Source organism: Amphiprion ocellaris, chromosome 3 (assembly GCF_022539595.1).
Source record: "Amphiprion ocellaris isolate individual 3 ecotype Okinawa chromosome 3, ASM2253959v1, whole genome shotgun sequence".
Lineage (NCBI taxonomy): Eukaryota > Metazoa > Chordata > Actinopteri > Pomacentridae > Amphiprion > Amphiprion ocellaris.
This window is the reverse complement of record NC_072768.1, coordinates 37,324,476-37,343,900: the sequence shown is the minus strand read 5'-3', so window position 1 is coordinate 37,343,900 and position 19,425 is coordinate 37,324,476. Positions and strand designations below refer to the sequence as shown.

The following is a 19,425-nucleotide window of genomic DNA, read 5'->3' as shown; positions in this document are numbered from 1 at the left end:
TTTATTATTACTCCGCCAATGAACACGGCAGATTTATGTGATGATTGGCGTATGTTTGTCTGTCTGTCCGTCTGTTAGCAATGTTACTCAAAAATGGACTCATGGATTGTGATGAAATTTTCAGGGAAGGTCAGAAATGACACAAGGACCAAGTGATTAGATTCTGGCAGTGATGCAGCTTAGAGTCTGGATCCACGGATTTGCTAAAGATTTTTGCATCATTACCAGATAGCTGCACAGCGTCACTGTAACCATGACAATTCGGTATCTGTACATGACGTACACATGCAGAACACACGCCTGGGCTCAGTGTAAGGTCATTTTTTATTAAAGATTTCATCCATCAAAAATGATACGACTGAGCAGCTTCAGCGGAGTACTGCTCTCATTATTTTTGTTTTATTATTATTGTAAAGCACTTTGTACAGGGGGTCTTTGGCTTATGTCGTAATTCCGTTCCTACGGCATGATGTACCTTGATTTTACCCATAAATTGGGACTCACATACTGTGACGTATGCAGCGTACAACTGGTGAAAGTAAACAAAGCCGTCTTTCTCTTATAGCGCCGCATGACAGCAAAATTCGCTGGATTTTGGTTGATTTTTTTTTCTGAATGTTCTTAAAGAAACATTTTTTTTAACATTTCTTTCTTCCACCAAGAAAATTTTCAAAAATGTCCCAAAAATGTTGAAGATGAGGAAATTTTTACTGTGAAAATATAGATATTTTCCCACATTTTCAAACATTAAAACGGGTCAATTTGACCCGCAGGATGACACGAGGTTAAACATTAAGATTCTACGGTACTACAGCTGATCTACAGCACATTTTCTAACATGTTTGTCCTTCATCCTTTGATGCACAACATCAAGAGTGATCCATATTCAGTGGAAAACGGATATCTCTTGACCCATGCTGTGCATCCAAGGGTTAATATAGTTTTAATTATTAACATTTTCAAGCTGCACTTAGCTGAAGAACCATCTTTGCTAAAACAAGTGCAGTCATGGTTTTTAGAAGTTTGGCATCAACTTTTCATGGCGTCTTTAGAACTAAATCCTGCCAAACTCTTGGACGTCCAGAGAGCAGACGTGGACGAACGTTCAGGTTGACATGACGAGCCTCGGTGGCAGAAAACAGCAACGTGACGATCAAATTGAACTTTCATCCTAAACATGAAAGCTGCCGTTTTTCTTTCCTTGTGAGGAACACGCGTGTGGAACATGCACACGGCATCTTTCTCTTGCTTTCTTATCGTAGCGCACACATGTTCACTTCTCCTCGCCGTGTTTAAGCTGCAGACCGCCGCCGCTCTGTGATGTATGTGGGAGTGAGGCGTCCTTGAGGAAAATGAAACAGTCTGTCAGGGTGAGTGTGTCTGAAGTGCTGCCAGAGAAGAAACGGTTGTGAAACAGAATACCGGAGGGAGGACTTGATCCAACACATCACGAGGTGTCTCAACTCTGCATGTCACGCAGGAAACGGTGGAGGTGCCGCCATCGTATCCAAGCGAATTAAAAACCCCATTGTTGATGTGAAACTTGGCCATCAGTCAGATCTTACATACGTGACATCGGCTCAGATCTCATCACGAGTGTTGGGAGAACATCCCTCCATTACAGGGAAAAGTGTGTCCAAAGTGCAGCCAAGATGCACTGGAAAAAATGCCCCTCTCAAAACAAGAAAAAAAGCTTATATCAAGGAACTTTTACCGTCAAATAAGTGAAAAAATCTGCCAATAGAACAAGTGAAAAATGTCTTGGTAAGATTTCTTGAAATAAGATATGATATTTAAAATATTGAGATCTTATAATTAGCAGGGAAAACTTATTTGAAGCTCTATTTTACCAGGATTGTCAAGCTTAGGAGTCATAAAATAAGTCACACATGCAAATAAAAGGGCAGTTTTTCACTCCAAAATAGATGTTTGCTTTTATGTAACCTCTTAATTTGAGATGTATTGAACTTATTTTGAGTTTTCTTGTAAAATGCAACTCAAAACAAGATCATTTCAAGATTGTTTGACTTAAGATATTTAAGATGCATTGTCTTAAAACAAGTCCCTCCATCTGCTGAAATGTCACTTTTTAAGTGAATTTATCTTAAATCGAGTGGGATGAGACATTTTGACTAAAAATAAGACAATAGACTTAGTAAGATGTTGAGTTTTTGCAGTGTGGCAGAATAAAAACAGAGATGAGAGGTGGAGAGGTGACTCGGTGTGGGATGTTTCTGTGGAAGGTGATGAAATGTGCTGAAATGCAGCATCTCTACATGTTATCTCAGTCATGGGCTTCACGTCCAACACAGCAGGAACGTTCAGGAAATGTGTGCAGCTTCGTTCCTCGACGGTGCTGCAATGGTTTTGGATTCACTGAAACTCCCAGCAGCTTCTAGGTGTTTTTCAAATTTTTTCCTCAATGTTGGTTCATTTTTCACAACAATATAAAGTCCTGCACCTCAATAGCAGCAGAACATGACGAAGGAGAGAGAATGAAGAAAAGCTGAATTTCTTTGATTTTTTATGCTAAAAACCCTGAGAAAACCTGGAATCAGAAGTTTCTAAACATGTAACTAGTAATGGAAATAAAAAAGAGACTCAACCTATTACACAAATTTTACTACTTACAATTTTAATTTTCTTAAATACTTCTATGTTCTATCTAATTCTTCTATCTGTTTACCTGCTTTTCTGGTGAGTATTTGCTTATTTTTTTGCCACATGACTCTTGGTCACAGCGGGGTCACTGATGGCTTCACGACTGCACAGAAGATTTCAGAATTTTTTATTTTTTACAGAATCTAATTAAAGGAAAGGGTTTATTTTTGGTGAAAAATTAGTTGATAAAATATATGTTATGTTTTCCAACGGAATGGCATCAGAGTGTCACTGATGAGTAGTTCAAGGACAGTTGGAAAGCTGATGATTCTGTCTGTTTTTGTAGTTTCTGGCTCTGATAAATGGTGGAATTTTGGTGATTTTGTAGAGAAAATAAGCCTTCAGAACCATTGGAAGGTTGGTTAAATGGGGGTTTATGCAAAATTTGATTTGGTCTGTGGTGCATTTTGGAGTCACGATTTGATACAGAACAGCAGCGAAACCTAAAGATGTATATAAATGACTTTTTTTTCTTTTGTTGTCAAATAATTAAACATCAAAAGTGACTAATTGTTCATAATTGTGACTGTAGCAGGTAAAATGCTGTGTAATGTCAGTAAGAAAAAGTCTGTGAAATACATCTGAAGCATTTCCTGCAATTCAGGCAAATATTTACTTATTTTTTTGCCACGTGACTCTTGGTCACAGTGGAGTCACTCATGGCTTCACGACTGCACAGAAGATTTCAGAATTTTTAGTTTTTAACAGAATCTAATTAAAGCAAAAGGTTTTGTTTGAGGTGAATAAATGATTTGGATGAAATATCTCGATTTTTAAGCTCAGATTTGGTTTTCCAATGGAATGGTGTGTTGCTGATGTTCATGGATGGTTGGAAAGCTGATGATTTTGGTGATGTTGTAAAGAAAATATATTCAGAACCGTTGGACAGTTGGTTAAATAGACCCAGAATGGTGCTAAATAGGGGTTTACGCAAAATTTGATTTGGTTTGTGGCTCAGTTTGGAGTCACGGTTTGATACGGAACCTAAAGATGTATATAAATGATAATTTTTGTCATTTATTGTCAGAAATTTAAACATTGAAAGTATCTAATTGTCCATAATTGTGACTGTAGCAGTTAAAAAGATCCGTTTACTCTCACTGTGAAATACATCTGACAAATAGTGCACCATGTTCTGTAGTTTTAGCTTAAATATATGTATGTTTTTTTACTGGTGTTTCTCTTTATCGTCATTGTTGTGACAGTTTTTGGACGTTACATTTTTCTGACCATTTTTTCAGAGATAATTTTTTTGCCACGTGAAGAAATTTCAGCTCCTATTGCCACGTTTCCCGTCTTGTCGGAGGTGTGTGTGTCTGCTTGGCGTGTTACCGTGTTGTAGCGCGGCAGGAAACGCTATCGGTCTGAAGCAACACGCTGTTCGGACACGGAAAGCAGCGGTGGGGAGATTTATCCAGCGAGGCTCGGCCGGCTGATGGGATCGGCCGGCTGTGGGGAGGCTGCTGATCCGCTCCTCCGGGGGGCGTGAAGAATACCCGGCCGCCGGACCATCCATCACGGCCGGCCCGGCGCTCCGGGTATCACCTGCTATCTCCCCACCTGCCCTCCTCCTCCTCTGAGGAAGGACGAAAACTAATTGTTATCCCCTTTGTGGTGTCAAGCCTCTCTTGCTCCGTCTCCATGTCTCTCTCCAAGGTTCAGCCGGTGTCCCACCCCGCCGTCTCCCCAGGACCTTTATCAGGGAGACGCCTCTGCTCATTAAGGAGTTAATTTTCTCACTCCTATCTCTGATTAGTATAGTCAACCTAAAGCACTGTGAATTCTTTAAATTTTCTTCCTTGTTATCAAAAAGAGGGAGAAGGAGAGAGAGAAAAAAGAAGATGGGAATGAGGGGGGATATTTAATCGTTTAAGTAGCCTTCCTGGGGAACTAGATTTCTTTTTTCTTTTTTTTTTCTCTTCCCAGCAATGTAAAGAAATCTTTTGCTGAAAGCTGGCCCAGCTCAGTAATTCAGTTTTTAAAGGATGGAGGGAGGAGGTGGTGGGTGAGGGAGGGAAGAGAGAAGGAGAGGAGAGAGAAAAAAAAACGACTTGATGAAATTCCGCTATCAGCTCCGAACCAATATGCAAAATATCTCGCTGGAAATCAAATAGCTATTATGTTTTCATTTCCACGTCGGCGTATTTGCTTAATGAAGAGGAGACAGATCAGACCGGCAGAGAGAGTCTGCAGGAGCCGATAACCGCCAACGGCTCCCAGCTATCCGCACAGAGTGACGCTCCCAGTCACCACGCTTTTTCACCGGGAAGGCAGGAAAAAAAGAAAAAAGAAAGAAAAGGGGATGGAGACAGAAGGGAGAGAGAGGGAGGAAGGTGATGGAGAGAGAGAGAGAGAGAGGGAGAGAGCTGTGAGTGATATCGAAAAGGGGACGGAGAAGAAGAAGAAAGACGAGGAGGAGAGATAATAACGGCAGGAGGAAAAAAGAGACAGGTTCGGATGGAGAGAATGTTCAGAAAGCAGCCTGAAAGTGTAAAAAAAGCACCTTCAAAAAAACACTCGAGGCCCTTTTTGAACAGTTTATTAGTGCGTTTTTTCAGGCCTTTGATGTTTCCGTCCTGCTGAGCTCCAACCGCCGCCGTTTTATCACCGAGGACGGGTCCAGGCGTCCTCCCACGGTAGAACAGCACCAAGAACACCTGATTTCCTGCATTCTGGGGGATCTTTATGCACCCATTTGTTCCTTTTCTGCTTCAGTTTGTGGTGGAATTTATTGCTGCATATCGTTGACATGCGGGTTCAACATATTCACAGAGAAATCCTCCAAAAGGAAAGATTTGGTAGAAAAAAAATACCAGTTGAAATGAAATATTTTGGTTCCAGAAATGATGACGTTCCTGGATCTTTGTGCACTAATTTGTTCCTTTCCTGCATCAGTTTGTGTTGGAATTCAATGCTGCACAATATGTCAGTTTATTAAAGAAAGCTCAACATGCAGGCTCCACGTGTGCACAGAAAAATGCTCCAAAAAGAAAGATTTGGTTGCAAAAAATATCTGTTGTATTGAAATGTTTTGGCTACAGAAAAGATGACGTTCCTGCATTCTGGGGGATCTTTATGCACCCATTTGTTCCTTTTCTGCTTCAGTTTGTGGTGGAATTTAGGGCTGCATCATCGCTCCACGTGTGCACAGCAAAATCCTCCAAAAGGAAAGATTTGGTTGCAAAAAATATCAGTTGTATGGAAATATTTTGGCTATATTCCTGGATCTTTATGCCCTGATTTGTTCCTTTCCTGCATAATTTATGGTGGAATTTAGCTGCATGATATTTCGTTTTTCCACAACATGAACAAAGAGCTCACTAAACACTGACACTGTGATGTGAAGTGAACTCAAACGCGTCATTCCGCAGCTTTATTTGCAGCTCGACATGCAAAAAAACACAAAATTCTCATTTTCTATGACTAGTCCACAAGTCAGGTCTACAAGTCTGCAACCTGACCGTCCGCTCCTGTAAAAAATTTAAACACCAGGCACTTGATTTCCTGCATTCTGGTGGATCTTTATGCACCGATTTGTTCCTTTTCTGTTTCAGTTTGTGGTTTAATTTAGGACTGCATCATATTTGCTTTTTGTGTAATGTGAAAACACATCTTTGCCGGGCTGCACAGTATGTAATTTTATTTAAAACAAACAAAAAAATGACATGCAGGCTCCACGTGTGCACAGACAAATCCTCAAAAGGAAAGATTTGATTGCAAAACCATATCTGTTGTATGGAAATATTTGGGCTACAGAAAGGATGACGTTCCTGCATTCTGCTGGATCTTTATGCACCCATTTGTTCCTTTTTTTTTTTAACCTTTTTTTTGTGATGGAATTTAGTTTTACATCATATTTTGTGTTTCCACAACATGAAAAAGCACTTTAGTAGCACATTTATTCTGATTTGCGGGTACAGAGCTTGTTGACAGGCTTCACATGTGTGCAGCAGAATCCTCAAAAATGAAAGACTTGGTTGCAAAAAAGACAAAAATGGAAATCTTTTGGCTACAGAAAGGCTAATGTCGACTCAAACCTGCTATTCTGTCTACAGTCTAGCAATAGTTCCTACAACACGAGGCAACGCTTAATTTCCTGCATTCTGGGGATCTTTAAGCACTGATTTGTTGCTTTTCTGCATCATTTATGGTTGAATTTAGCTGCATGATATTTAGTTTTTCTGCAACATGTAAACACATCTTAGCGCTGCTCCTTACTAAGCATTGTGATGTGAAATTAACTGCCAAAAATTAACCATTTGCTCCGTCATGATTCTGTAAAAAACCAAAAATTCTGCCTTCTGAAGCGCAACTGTTAAGCCACTAAAGACTCAGCTGTGACCAACAGTTTAGGGACAAAAATTCTGTGATTTTCAGCTGAACTGCAGGCAGTGTTTGAAAGGCCTTTTTTTCTTGAGTTCTGCCATTCTCTCTTCTTCTTCAGGATTGTTCTGTTTCCATAGAGGTGCAGGAGTTTAGATTGCAGTGAAAAACAAGCCCACAGTGATTAAAAACGTCCAGAAGCTGCTGCTGCTTCAGTGTTAACATGCAGGACTGACAACCATCGTTCTGTTATCACCTCCTTCACCTCCTCTGCTCTCAGCATCACATGAAGGTGAGGAGGAGCGCCGGGTGATCAATAAAGTCCGCAGGATTTCAGATCTGTCGAAAAAATCGACGGCTTTGCTCTAGTTTGTCATCCTCGGATCATCAATGGTTGGCGGCTAATGGCGGCTAACGGCGGCTAACGGCTGAGCGGGAGCAGCTGATTTATACCGAGGCTGAATATGGGGATCGATCCGACGGCCTCCTTCCTCCTCTCGTTGCGAGCCTTGATGGCGGGTTGCGGCGGCCACGATAAGAGCCGAGCGGCGCCGAGGGAAAGTGCAAAGTTGATTAAAAGTGTTTCCTCGGCGGTGGGTAATTCTGCTCACTCTGATCAATAAGTGGCTCCTCTCCAGAGCGTGACTCGGTGTCAGGTGCCTCCTCCTCTCCTTCCCATCCTCTGCTCCTTTCTTTCTCTAAATATCCTCTTTTAATGTTTCTCTTCACACGGCTGCGATGTGCAGATACAAGCCTCCCTCTCCTTCTCTTGCTTTCAGGTCTGATGTGTTTTTTTGTGCGGCGGGTTATTAGCGTGAGAGCGGCGAGGCTTGCGTCTGTTTAATCAGCTTGTTGAGCATGCAGGTTTGATGTGTGTTGTCTCTGTGTTTAATCAGCGAGCTGCTCGCTGCAGGTTTGATGTGGACGGAGAGTTAATAAAGCAGTATCTTTGGCGCCTTCATCAGCTGCAGCACTTTGTTCTGCCTCTCGTCGTTCCTCCAAGACAGACAGCTGCAGTCTGAGAGCTGCTGGAGAGCTGCTGGAGCTCCACATCTGTCCGTCTCCGGCCTCCACGCTCACATTTAGGCCATCGTTTTAGGACTTAGTTTGAGTAAAAAGCCCTAAAAATCTATCTCACCTCTTAAATACCAACTGAAATGTGTCAAAGATCAAGAAAAATGCTGATTTATGACATACATCCAGTAAAAACACCAAAATAAGGCCTCAGTTTCTGGACGTTTTTTGCCCCGGACGCTTTTTTCTTCACTGTGGGCTCATTTTTCACTACAATCTAAAGTCCTGCACCTCTCTGGAAACAGAACAACCATGAAGAAGGAGAGAGAATGTCTTCTGTGCAGGATGACAGAAATCAGAAATGAAGAAAATTTAGAATCAAATGTCCACATCTGTGCCTGTAGACTCATATTTAGTCCATAATTTTAAGACTTAATTTGACTAAAATACCCAAAAAATGTGTCTCACCTCTTAAATTCTGACACGTACCAAAGATGGAGAAAAATGCTGATTTATGGTTGTTAATTTATTGTTTAGAGACATGCATCCACTAAAAACACCAAACAGAAGCCTCGGCTTCTTGGTGTTTTTTATTCCTGACGCATTTTTTCCTCAGTTTTGGCTCATTTTTCACTGCAATTTAAAGTCCTGCAGCTCTGTGGAAACAGAACAACCATTAAGAAGGAGAGAGAAGAATGACAGTAATCATACCAAGAAAAGTTACACTTCTTCCTCATTTATTATCTGGCCTATTTCCAAGTGCCTGCATGTTAACAACACTGGAAAAACTATTTAACTGTTTACATTTTAACAGCCTCTACAGACTCATCAGTAGAAAGATGTTTCTCCATGCTGAATGTATCTCCAACAACCTGCTCCTCTGTTCACTGTTTCCGAGCCATGATGCATTTATTTTATTGATCCGGTAACTTTGATTTTCCTCTCAGTCTCTTGTCGTCTCAGTTTTGTGTCTTTTTTTGTTGTCATTTTGCCACATTTGTGTTGTTTTATTTCTTGTTTTTTGTTGTTTTGGATCTTGACTTTCTCAGTTTGTGTCTCGTTTTTGTTGCTTTGTTTGTTGTTTTTGTCATTTTGTCTTCCTTTTATGTCACTTTTTGTCTCATTTTTGTTGTTTTGTGTCTCTTTGTGGTGGTTTTGTTTCCACATTTTATCGATATTTAACTATTTCCATGTTTCCAGCCTCTCCAGACTTTTTCTCTCTACTCTGCTCATCCTCTGTAGAAAGATGTTTCTCCATGCTGAAAGTATCTCCAACAACCTGCTCCTCTGTTCACTGTTTCTGAGCCATGCTGCATTTATTTTATTCATCCAGTACCAATGATTTTCCTCTCAGTCTCTGTGTGGACACACTGCCTGCAGTTCAACCTAAAAACTCTCTGAATTTTTGTAATTTTACTGTCGGTCTCAGCTGAGTTAATCATAGCTTTTCGGTTGTGCAGATGAACACAGAATTTTTTAGTTTTTTACAGAATCTGGTTCGAGCTCACAAACTATTTTTCGTGATTTTTTTTCTTAGAAAAAAATGTGAAATATCATGAGTTTAATACGTTTCCAGGATCTTTGGAAAATCAGTGATTCTTGGACTTTCTAGCTGATAAAATGGTGTGATTTTTGTAATTTTTAAAAACAAAATAAGGCATCTGTCAAACCTGATAGTGGGTTTTGGGATTCATCGCATCAAACGTCATTGTGTAGAATGATAATTAACACATTATATTTTCTATAATATGAACAGTATTGTAGGGTTGTGTCGGGTAAAGTTGGAATATTAATCTTTTTTTCTACTGGAGAGCAGTTTGGTCATTATAAATGTGTTCTATAAATAACTAACTTGAGTTTTTGTGTATTGTTTGTGGTAGCGCCTATATGTTTATATATTTAGGGATGTAAATGTGGGATTTGATGCTCCATTTCAGCTCCACATACTAGAGTTTCTTCTTGGATAAACCTAAAGAACAAAGGAATGTCGAGGAAGTCCTTCTGGGTCTTTTAACATTTCACTCAAACTTTCTAAATCTGAGCAGAAGTGAGCTCCGGGGCTTCTTTGGTGATCCTCCGTCTTTAGCGTTGCTGTTGGATAATTCTCAGCTTAATAAACGTCCCTCCTGCCGAGATACACATGTGGGCGAACGTCTCTTTATTATTCCCACATCTCTCCGGCGAGTTCAGTCCAATTTTGCTGGATATCAACGGCGTAACAATTAAAGGCTTTAACTTTAAAACTGTGTAAATGCGGTGCACTTTTATCGCCTGGGCCCCCGCTATCCTCTCCACCAACTATCCAGACAGGAGGGGAAGGCAAGGGAATATTTCTCCTTGGATAAAAGTGGAAACCGAAAAACTTTTTCCGCACCATTTGATGTCTGAAAGCAGTGATGCGGCGATTGATTCATTAAAAACCCGCAGCCGTAATGAGGAGAGAAATCATAATTCAAACTTACATTTTAAACAGGAAGTATAATTGGAATTTTATACAGAGAAGTCCCTTTGTACAATTATGATTAAAGGAAAATTAATTGTATGAAAATGTCCTTATAGATACTGAAAATTAGATCTAGCAAAAAAGCTCAGGCGACATTCTAAAAATATTGTGTACAGGATCGATCTTCTTTCTCCTCTACTCTTCTTCTTCTTCTTCTTCTTTTTTTTTTTTATGAAGGTCCAAATCTAGCTGTGTTAATTTTATCTGAAATTAGAGTGAACCATGCAGGCGTGGAAGTTGAAATTAGCCTAAAGATGTTTCATTTACAAAGACAGAAACACTTTGTCAGCCGGCGATTGTTTCCCAGCATTATCTCTGCCTGCTTTTAATTGCTTTGGAAGTGAAATTAACAGAATTAGAAAAATTGCCTCTCCCTTTTTCTACAAGCTTCTTTATTCACGGGTATTGTTGTGTGCTTTGTATAGATTATAGACTCCTTTTGTTCCAGTATTGTAAATATATACGCCCCCAGTCACGGCTTTAGCTTCGAAACAATCCCCCCTCGTCGGTTCGACACAACCTAACGAAAATTAATTTACAACCTGTCTGGACTGAGGGGAGGAAGACGGGAAATGAAAAGGGAGGAGGAGGAGAAAAGAGGAAAAAAAATCCTGGATTCCTCTCAGTATTAATTTCACTTTATTTAAAAGAAGAGAAAACAACATGCCCACCCTGCTTGACTTTTCAGTACATCCAGTTGCCTTTCTAACTAATCCTCTTTTTAAAAAACAAAAACAAAACACAAATACTAACCGTGAATCAATAATTCCATCATCATGAGCTGTAAATACACACATTATATAGAAAATGTATTATTAATATATATATATATTTTTAAAAAGGCCCGTCACATTAAATCCATATTAACTGACTTCTTCTTTTTTTTTCTATTCTGGATGTAATCTTCAAACAGGCTAAAATAGATCAAAAGTACTGTATAATTACTATGGTCAGCAGGGATTATGAAACTGTAATTGATACAGATCAGCCCTGCACTAATCACTCTTTTAGCTGCAATTTTAGGTATACTGTAATTTGGCTCCGAGCTCCCCCTTGGCTCCGTGCTATTAATCTTGTGGATTAGACCGTTCAGCGTGTCCAATTCTTGAAACCGGCTTTCTGAATGAGTCCAGTTAAAGAAAGCCGTCGCTGTGTTTAGGCTTTCTTTTCTTTTTTTATTATTATTACGTCCTCTCCCTCGACACCATCGTACGGTCACCGGCAGCTCGGGCCTTTTTATTCTCACCTTTCCTGCACCGCTGGACGGCTACAGGCTCTGTGTGGTGTTATTCTGGGATTGTATCTACAGATTTATGCATTTTATTCATGTAGGTTTGCTTAAAATGTCAAACGGGATCAGGAGGAGTCTTTGTTTCAATCAAAAATAGTGATTCTGTGTTCTATGAATGAATCTAAAATCAGTCAGATTCCACCAATCATCTCTATTTTGTCACATTTTATCTTCTCTTTGTACCTTTCTGGTAATTTGATGGAAGCAGTGTTTTAAATTAATTTGAAGAGCAAAAAAGACACCAGTGGCAGATCACTATTTTTTAAAATGACTTTAATCAATGTCTACATTGACTTGATTGTTTATAAAACACTGACATTCCTGTTGTATGTAAAACATCATTTCTGCCTTTTTTTTTTTTTTTGCAACAATTTATGGTGGAATTGTTTCATTTATTTAAAAGAAAACACACAATTGACACACCATTGAACATTAAGAATATAAGGGAATATATTACAGTATATTCAATGTTTATTCCCAGTAGATCTTTTTTAAAAAATGTAATATTATACCTGCATGTATACAGGCAGGATTTTCTCCTATTTCCTCTTTTGTGTCTTTTAAAACACTAATATTTTGATCTGTACTGAATGTACAGAAAGTCTTGGACTCTAAACTTTCTGCACATTCAGAATATATCAAAAATATTTGTGTTTCGGACTGAAAACTATCTGTACATTCAGAATATATATATTCTGAATATAAGTTTCAAAACTTTGCTATATTCTGAACATATAGAAAGTTTCGAGTCAGAGACTTTCTGCATATTCAGAATATATCAAAACATTTCAGATATTCTGAATGTGCAGAAAGTTTCAAGTCCAAACTTTGACATATTCTGAATGTACAGGAAGAAAATATATAAAATATTTTATATGTCCTGAATGTACAGAAAGTCTTGGACTCTAAACATTCTGCACATTCAGAATATATCAAAATGTTTGTGTTTCTGACTCTAAACTTTCTGCACTATATTACTTTCTGCATTATATTTTAATGTATTATATATATTTCACCTCCAAAACTTTCTGCACATTCAGAATATATCAAAGTATTACTGCTTTAAATGTTCAGGAGGACTCACAAAACTCAACACCTGTGTTGTTGTGCATCTTTCATCATGCAAACTGAACTAATTTTGGTGATTCTCCTCTTAATGAATCCCTGTTGTCTTAAACTTATTGCTGAAAATGTATCTTTGTGCATCCATGTGTCTGAATTAGCTTCAACAACATAGTAGATGAGTCTCTTGTCTATGTTTCTGTGATTCAGGTGTTAACGTTGGCTTTGCTTCCTCCTTCAGGTTCCCTCGGGGATCTCGATGGCAGTGAGGAAAACACGCCGGACAACCTGAGCCTATCGGGAGAGGAGGGAGGAGCCTCGGACCCAGACGATTCTGCAGAAGGCGACAGCTCCAGCCCTCCTCCGTACACACCACTGTACAACGAAGGTGAGGAACACGGATACGAGACTGGAAAAATCAACTACGACTCAAGACGGAACTAGAACAGAAACTGAAGTGTTGTGGAACCACAGCTGTTCCTGATTGATTGGAACCTTAAAGATGGTGTCGCAGTTTTAGAAGACAATATGAAATTTAATCTTCTCCTTATTCTCTTGATTAATAAGTTAATAATCTGGTTTATTGAATGTCAGAAAAGGGAAATCTTCAGGGTGCTTTTTTTGTCCGACCAACAACAACAATCAGACTAAAGTTTTTAGTAATTTAACTTATTCTGGACAGGCTGAACTTTGCAGAAATATCTTTAATGATCCTCGATTTGTGTGAATCTTGGGTCCAGGGCTCCAGACTGAGACTAAAATGCTCACATTTCCAACTTTTTTTGAGAGTGTTTGATTTAAAATTCCAAGTAGTACTTTAATTTCTTCCCTGGCCTTGTCAGTCTGTCCCTGCTGGTGCTATTCAGCTTCCAGAGATAAAGCAGCTGATCGTTTAAAAAACAAAACTGAGGAAAGAGGAGGCGGCTGGTGGAGAAAAAGAGGTTTGACACCTGATGATGGGAGGGCAGGTGCAGGCAGGGAAAAAAAAACGACTAAACCAGTGAAAGAAAAAATGCAGTTCATTCAATTAGAGTGGCAGTAGTAGGGATGGAAAATTGGATATAATATTATTTACACTCACGATTTAGCCTCCTACCGTTATATGAACGCAATCAACTGCAGTATTTACATTTAAAAACAGCAAATGTTGATGATATTGCCGTGTTCCATCTTCAAGAAATCTGACTTTCGAGCACCTTGTTTTACTGTTTTTTAAGTAATTTGCGGTCACACAGCTGTCTGAGCATACCACAGTCACCCAGCAGCTTCTACTGCAGCCTGCACTGAGGCATTCAGGGAACATTGGTAAATTATACCATCTGTTGATAAAGGTTCTGCTTGTGTCCAGGTGGGAGGTGCAACCAACTGAGAAAGCTCCTCAGGTTTCATCAAGATTAGCAGCAAATTTTCTGCCTTTTCTGTGGGTTTTTTGCTCTTGTAGCTCTCTGTAATTGAATGTATTTGTGTTTAGACTGTTGGACAGTTTATAGACATCATCTTTAGCTCAGGGTGTTTTTTCATAGGCCTGCCTGGTATGAAGAAGATGTGCTACAACAAATATTAAAAATGTGGATTGTAGCTACACAGTTCTTGCATCTTTCTGGTTTAGTTCTAGGGAGGTTAAAAATTAACCATTAATCAATTCATCAGCATTAATAAATTAACCAATTAAATACCAATAAGGCAGAAAACAAGTCACATGAATGTCAGAAAATGAATTGTAGATTAGCTGTAGTAGATCTCTAGAGCCTTTAGTTTGTTTGCTGTGTTTGGTCTGAGGAGGCGGTAACTCGGACTACAGGTTCCATGTTTGCAAGTGGAGAGCATTGTGGGGGTTTAGCTAGAAATGGGCACCATGACAAAGACTCAAGTGGTGAATATTGGTGAAGTTGGTGTGACCAGCTTTCTCAGTTAATCATAGGAATAAAAGTTTTTCTGGAGCCCTGCTTGGATTGTATTCAAGACTTGAATCATGCGAGTCTGGGGTCATGGACGAGCCTGGACTCAGGTGAATCTTGGGTCTCTGACAGACTTGAAATCCATACAAGCCTTGGATCGCTGGAGACCCTCGATTCATGCAAGTCTCTGGTTGTTAACAGGCCTCAATTCGTACAAGTCTTGAGTAAATAGGCCTTTATTTGTGAGAGTCTCGGGTTATCAGGCTTCGATTCAAACGAGGCTTTGGTTGCAAAGAGGCCTCGATTTGTGTGAGTCCCGAGTTGTTAATGAGACATATTTTATGTGAGTTTCAGGTCACTGACGAGCCTTAAATAATGCCAGTTTTAGATTGTTGGTGAGCCTTCTCTTATACGAGTCTTGGGCCATAACGGAGCCTCGATTCATGCCAGTCTCAAGCCGTTGGCAAGCCTTGATTCATGTGAGTTTATGGTTGTTAACAAACCTCAGTTCATGTGAGTCTCAGGTCATTGACTGGCCTTGTTTCATACAAGTCTTCAGTTGCTGACAGATCTTGATTCATGCAAGTCTGGTTGTTGACGAGACTTGATTCATGCGGGTCTCAGGTTGTTAACAGGCCTTGGTGCATACAAATCTAGATTTGGTGATAGGCGTTGTTTGTGCGAGTCTTGGGTCATTAACAAACTTTGATTCAAACGAGTTTTGGGTTGTTCACCGGCCTTGATTCATGCGAGTCTCAAGTAACAAGCCTTATGTTATGCAAATTTTTAGGTCACTGGCGAGCCTTAATTAATGCCAGTTTCAGGTTGTTAGTGTGCCTTGGCTCATACGAGTCTCAGGTCACAAGGGAGCCTCAATTCATGCTAGTCTCAAGTTGTTGACAAGCCTTGATTCATGCGATTTTATGGTTGTTAACAAACCTCAATTCATGCGAGTCTCAGGTCATTGATGGCCTTGTTTCGTACGAGTCTTCGGTTGCTGACAGGCCTTGATTCATGCTAGTCTGGTTGTTGATGAGACTTGATTAATGCGAGTCTTGGGTTTTCAGCAAAGCAGAGCCTTGGTTGATTTGTGGGAGTCTCAGGTCGTTGGCAAACCTCGATTTATGTGACTCTTGGGTTGTTGAGACTTATTCAGGCGGGTCTTGAGTTGTTGAGGAGATTTGAGTCATGTGGTGGTAATAAATACGTGCTGGTACTCCCTTCCAGTCACTTAGGAGCATTGAAGCCTCTAGAATGAAGATGAAACGTCTTCAAGAACCCAAAAATTAGTCCAGTTACCTTCTACTGCAGCACCAGTGAAGTATTCCCTCTGTGTGTCTGAACTAACTCATATTTTGACTAAATATCTTCCGAACATCTGTGTTCCTGCTCTGTTGTGTCACAGTGACCACAGTGTCATTAACGAATCAACAGTAAGCTGCTCTTCAGCTAAAATAATCCAGATGTCGACTGTTTACTGGCAGTTATTAGTGGTTATGTCCAGGTTTATCTCCTCATCAGGACTTTGTTTAATCAACAGGACACAGTTAACGTCACAGAGAGTCGATGAAAACGAGGCTGCGCTTTTATTTCCCTCTTTTATCTCCGCTGCGACTAAAAAGCATAAAGACAAACAAAACAACAACAAAAAACAAGAATAAAAAAAACTCTGTGGGCTTCAGCGAGTCCTGCCCTCCCTCCTCCTCCTCCTGCACCTCTTATCCCTTCGCCTCCGTGTGATAGTGGAGTTTTCAGTCATATTCTTTTGACTTATTCAAGATTTCACCAGCTGTGTTTTTTAATCTCAAAAATTCCTGCTCTTGTGAAATTTTGGGGCTGGAAGTGATAAGCGTCTGTTGGTTGGCTTGGTTTGATAAACCCATGGAAATTCTGTCAGGTGCTAATCGAGACGAGATTAGAGATTAGCCTGTGTGTGTGTGTGTGTGTGTGTGTGTGTGTGTGTGTGTGTGTGTGTGTGTGTGTGTGTTGAGGTGAGGGTTGTGTGTATTAGATTGTATAAGAAGAAGATGAGAGAAGTCAGCCATGCTGCACATGTGAGCGAGTTTGTCTGTCGATAGCAAACTGACTCGGCGTCCTTGTGTTTTTCTGTTTGTGTGTTTTAACCCCACGCAAACACACACACCAACACACACACACACACACACACACACACACACACACACACACACACGCACACACACACACACACACACACACTCTCCCTCCTTCGCCATCACACTGTTGATTTACTCCCCTCTTTCTCTTTTTTTTATTTTTTTCCCTCTCTTCTCTGGGGTTCCTCGGTTGCCCGGCGCTGCCATTATCAGTTCTCTGTAAATCAGCCATGTTTGACGAACCTGCTCTTTCAACCTGGGATCAATACCAGGTCTTTATCAGGCCAGCGCTGGCTAATAAAGGCAGGGCCTCTTATCCACCATCTGGAAGACACACACACACACATACAGCAGCGATAACCGCCCTGATAACTTTAGCAAGAAAAACACATTCTACCAGTAAGAGGACCTCTGTTCTCTCCATAACACCCTGCTGCTGCTGGGCCACAGCGTATTAATACCAACCACTTTATTGAGGAAGACTCGAGCATCTGTTCTCTCTTTCTTTCTCTGTTGTGGTGTTTCTTCTTCTTTTTCTTTTTTCCCCCACCATCTCTCTTTTCTCAGAATTGCTGTACAGTTGCAGTAACAGCGACCTGAAAAAAAAGTTCCTCTTTTCATAACAATCATTTTTATGCATCACAGGAAGCCCGATAAAAATCCACTTCTGGCCCGATAAGTCGACACGTTACCTCCTTTTGACCTCTAATTGTCGTGCCCTCATTTGGGCCAATCAGAGAATTTTGTAAAGTTGGTTTTTTTTCTTCTTTTCATCAGAATCTGATTAGAACGGATAGTGAAAGAAGTGTGTGTGATGCATAAACGGACAAATGACAGAGGCGCTAATCTCCTCCAGGTTTGATCGCGATGAGCAGTCACAGGCTGTACAGTGCTAATTCAAGATTAGCAGAACATTTTCAGCCTTTTCTGTGTATTTTTTTTGCTGTTGTAAATATATTTGTTCTTAGATTGTAGTTTGGACAGATTATAGACGTAATTTTTGGCTCAGGGTGGGGTTTTTTTTTTTTTTTTTTTTTTTTTTAGTAGGCCTTATTGATATGAGGAAGATCTGCAATGACTAATCCCAAATATTAAAATGTGCATATTAGTGAAGCATGTTCCTACATCTTTATGCTTCAATGACTGCATTTCTAGCAGGCCATGCCAATTAATGACCATCAATCGATTCATTGCCATTAATAATTTAATTATTAGGTTATTAGATGATTTACCATTAAAAAGGCTGGCCAGAAAAAATGGATTAAATTAATTAGCTGTAGTACTGGGTTGTGCCATCAGATGGAGCTTTATGGTATTTATTGAGACGTAAAACTGCAGTTTGTTTGCTTGATGTGGGGGTTTGCTAGCAATGGGCACCATGACAAAGACTTATGTGGTGGTTGATGGTCTCTGGCTACAGCTTGTTGGGTTTTAGCTAGCAACAGGCACCATGACAACAACTTTAGTGGTGGTTGATGGTTTCCGGCTGCAGTTTGTGAGGGTTTAATTTGCTATGGGCCACCATGACAAAGACTTCTGTGTCAGTTAATGGTTTCCAGACAGAGTTCAGGTGTTGAAGATGAGCTGTAGTTTACTGAAACAGCATTCCTATTAGCGACTAGCAAATGTAATCTATAATCTTATATGTTAGCGGTTTAAAATTGCATTATCACATGGGAAAATGTCCGCATCATTCATTTCAGTTATTAATTAATCATTGATTATCGTCGACACACCAACGACTTCCTTGACGTGGAATCAGTTTGTGTGGAGTCGACTCTGAGTAATTGTGAATGGACTGTTTATATTTTCTTTGTTCACCAGTGAATAAATGTATTTATTAGGGTTTTAAAACATGTTTTATGGTGTCAGTTGCTTTGTAAACAGATTATGACACATATGTCACAAGGTCCAACCTAATAAGATGATCATCAGGTTGCTTATCGAGACGCCAACATGTCGAACTGCTATCAAGATAAACAGCTGCTATCAAGATATTGGTGTCAGTTAAGGAAATGTGGACAGACATGTTCTGTATTTTGACACCGCTGTCCTTCAAAATTTATGATCCTATACAAATAAACTGTTTTTTTTTTGGTAATGCTTGAAACATTGCGACCAAGACGAAATGTGATAAAATGAGACTGGTATTCGTGGAACCGTTGGGTTTCATTTACTTTCAGTTTCCACTCACTGGTTCCCTTCAGGCACCAAAATTACTCGGTTAGGTTTAGGAAAATTTCACTTCCTGGGTGAAAATACAACCTTTTTACAACATTTTTGAAGATTCTCCTTACCAGAGTATCCACCAAACATTACGTTCCTATACAGCTAAACTGCATTTCCATTCTGAAAGAGTCGTACGAAAAGCTTCCAGTTAGGAAGCTGGAGTGGAAGGTGAAGGTTTAAGTCAGCAACAAGACATTTGACCCACTAGATTAGGGTTTCCATCCATGTGTGACCACCATGAGTTGAATTTTCATTCATTGTTTGGCTAGCAAAGGTGTAAAATAACAGTAAATTGTTCAAGTGTAACTAGTAAAAATCTGTTTTAAAGAA

The 19,425-nt window shown here is 39.8% G+C and overlaps 1 protein-coding gene across 1 annotated transcript in view; it reads left to right on the top strand.

Annotated features, from left to right (window-relative positions):
* zfpm1 (zinc finger protein, FOG family member 1) overlaps nt 1–19,425 on the top strand; it is a 157,186-nt gene that overhangs the window by 58,273 nt on the left and 79,488 nt on the right. The window contains exon 2 of the mRNA XM_055009111.1: nt 13,096–13,242. Within this exon, the coding sequence (XP_054865086.1) occupies nt 13,096–13,242 (147 nt within the window). The remainder of the gene's footprint in view (nt 1–13,095; nt 13,243–19,425) is intronic.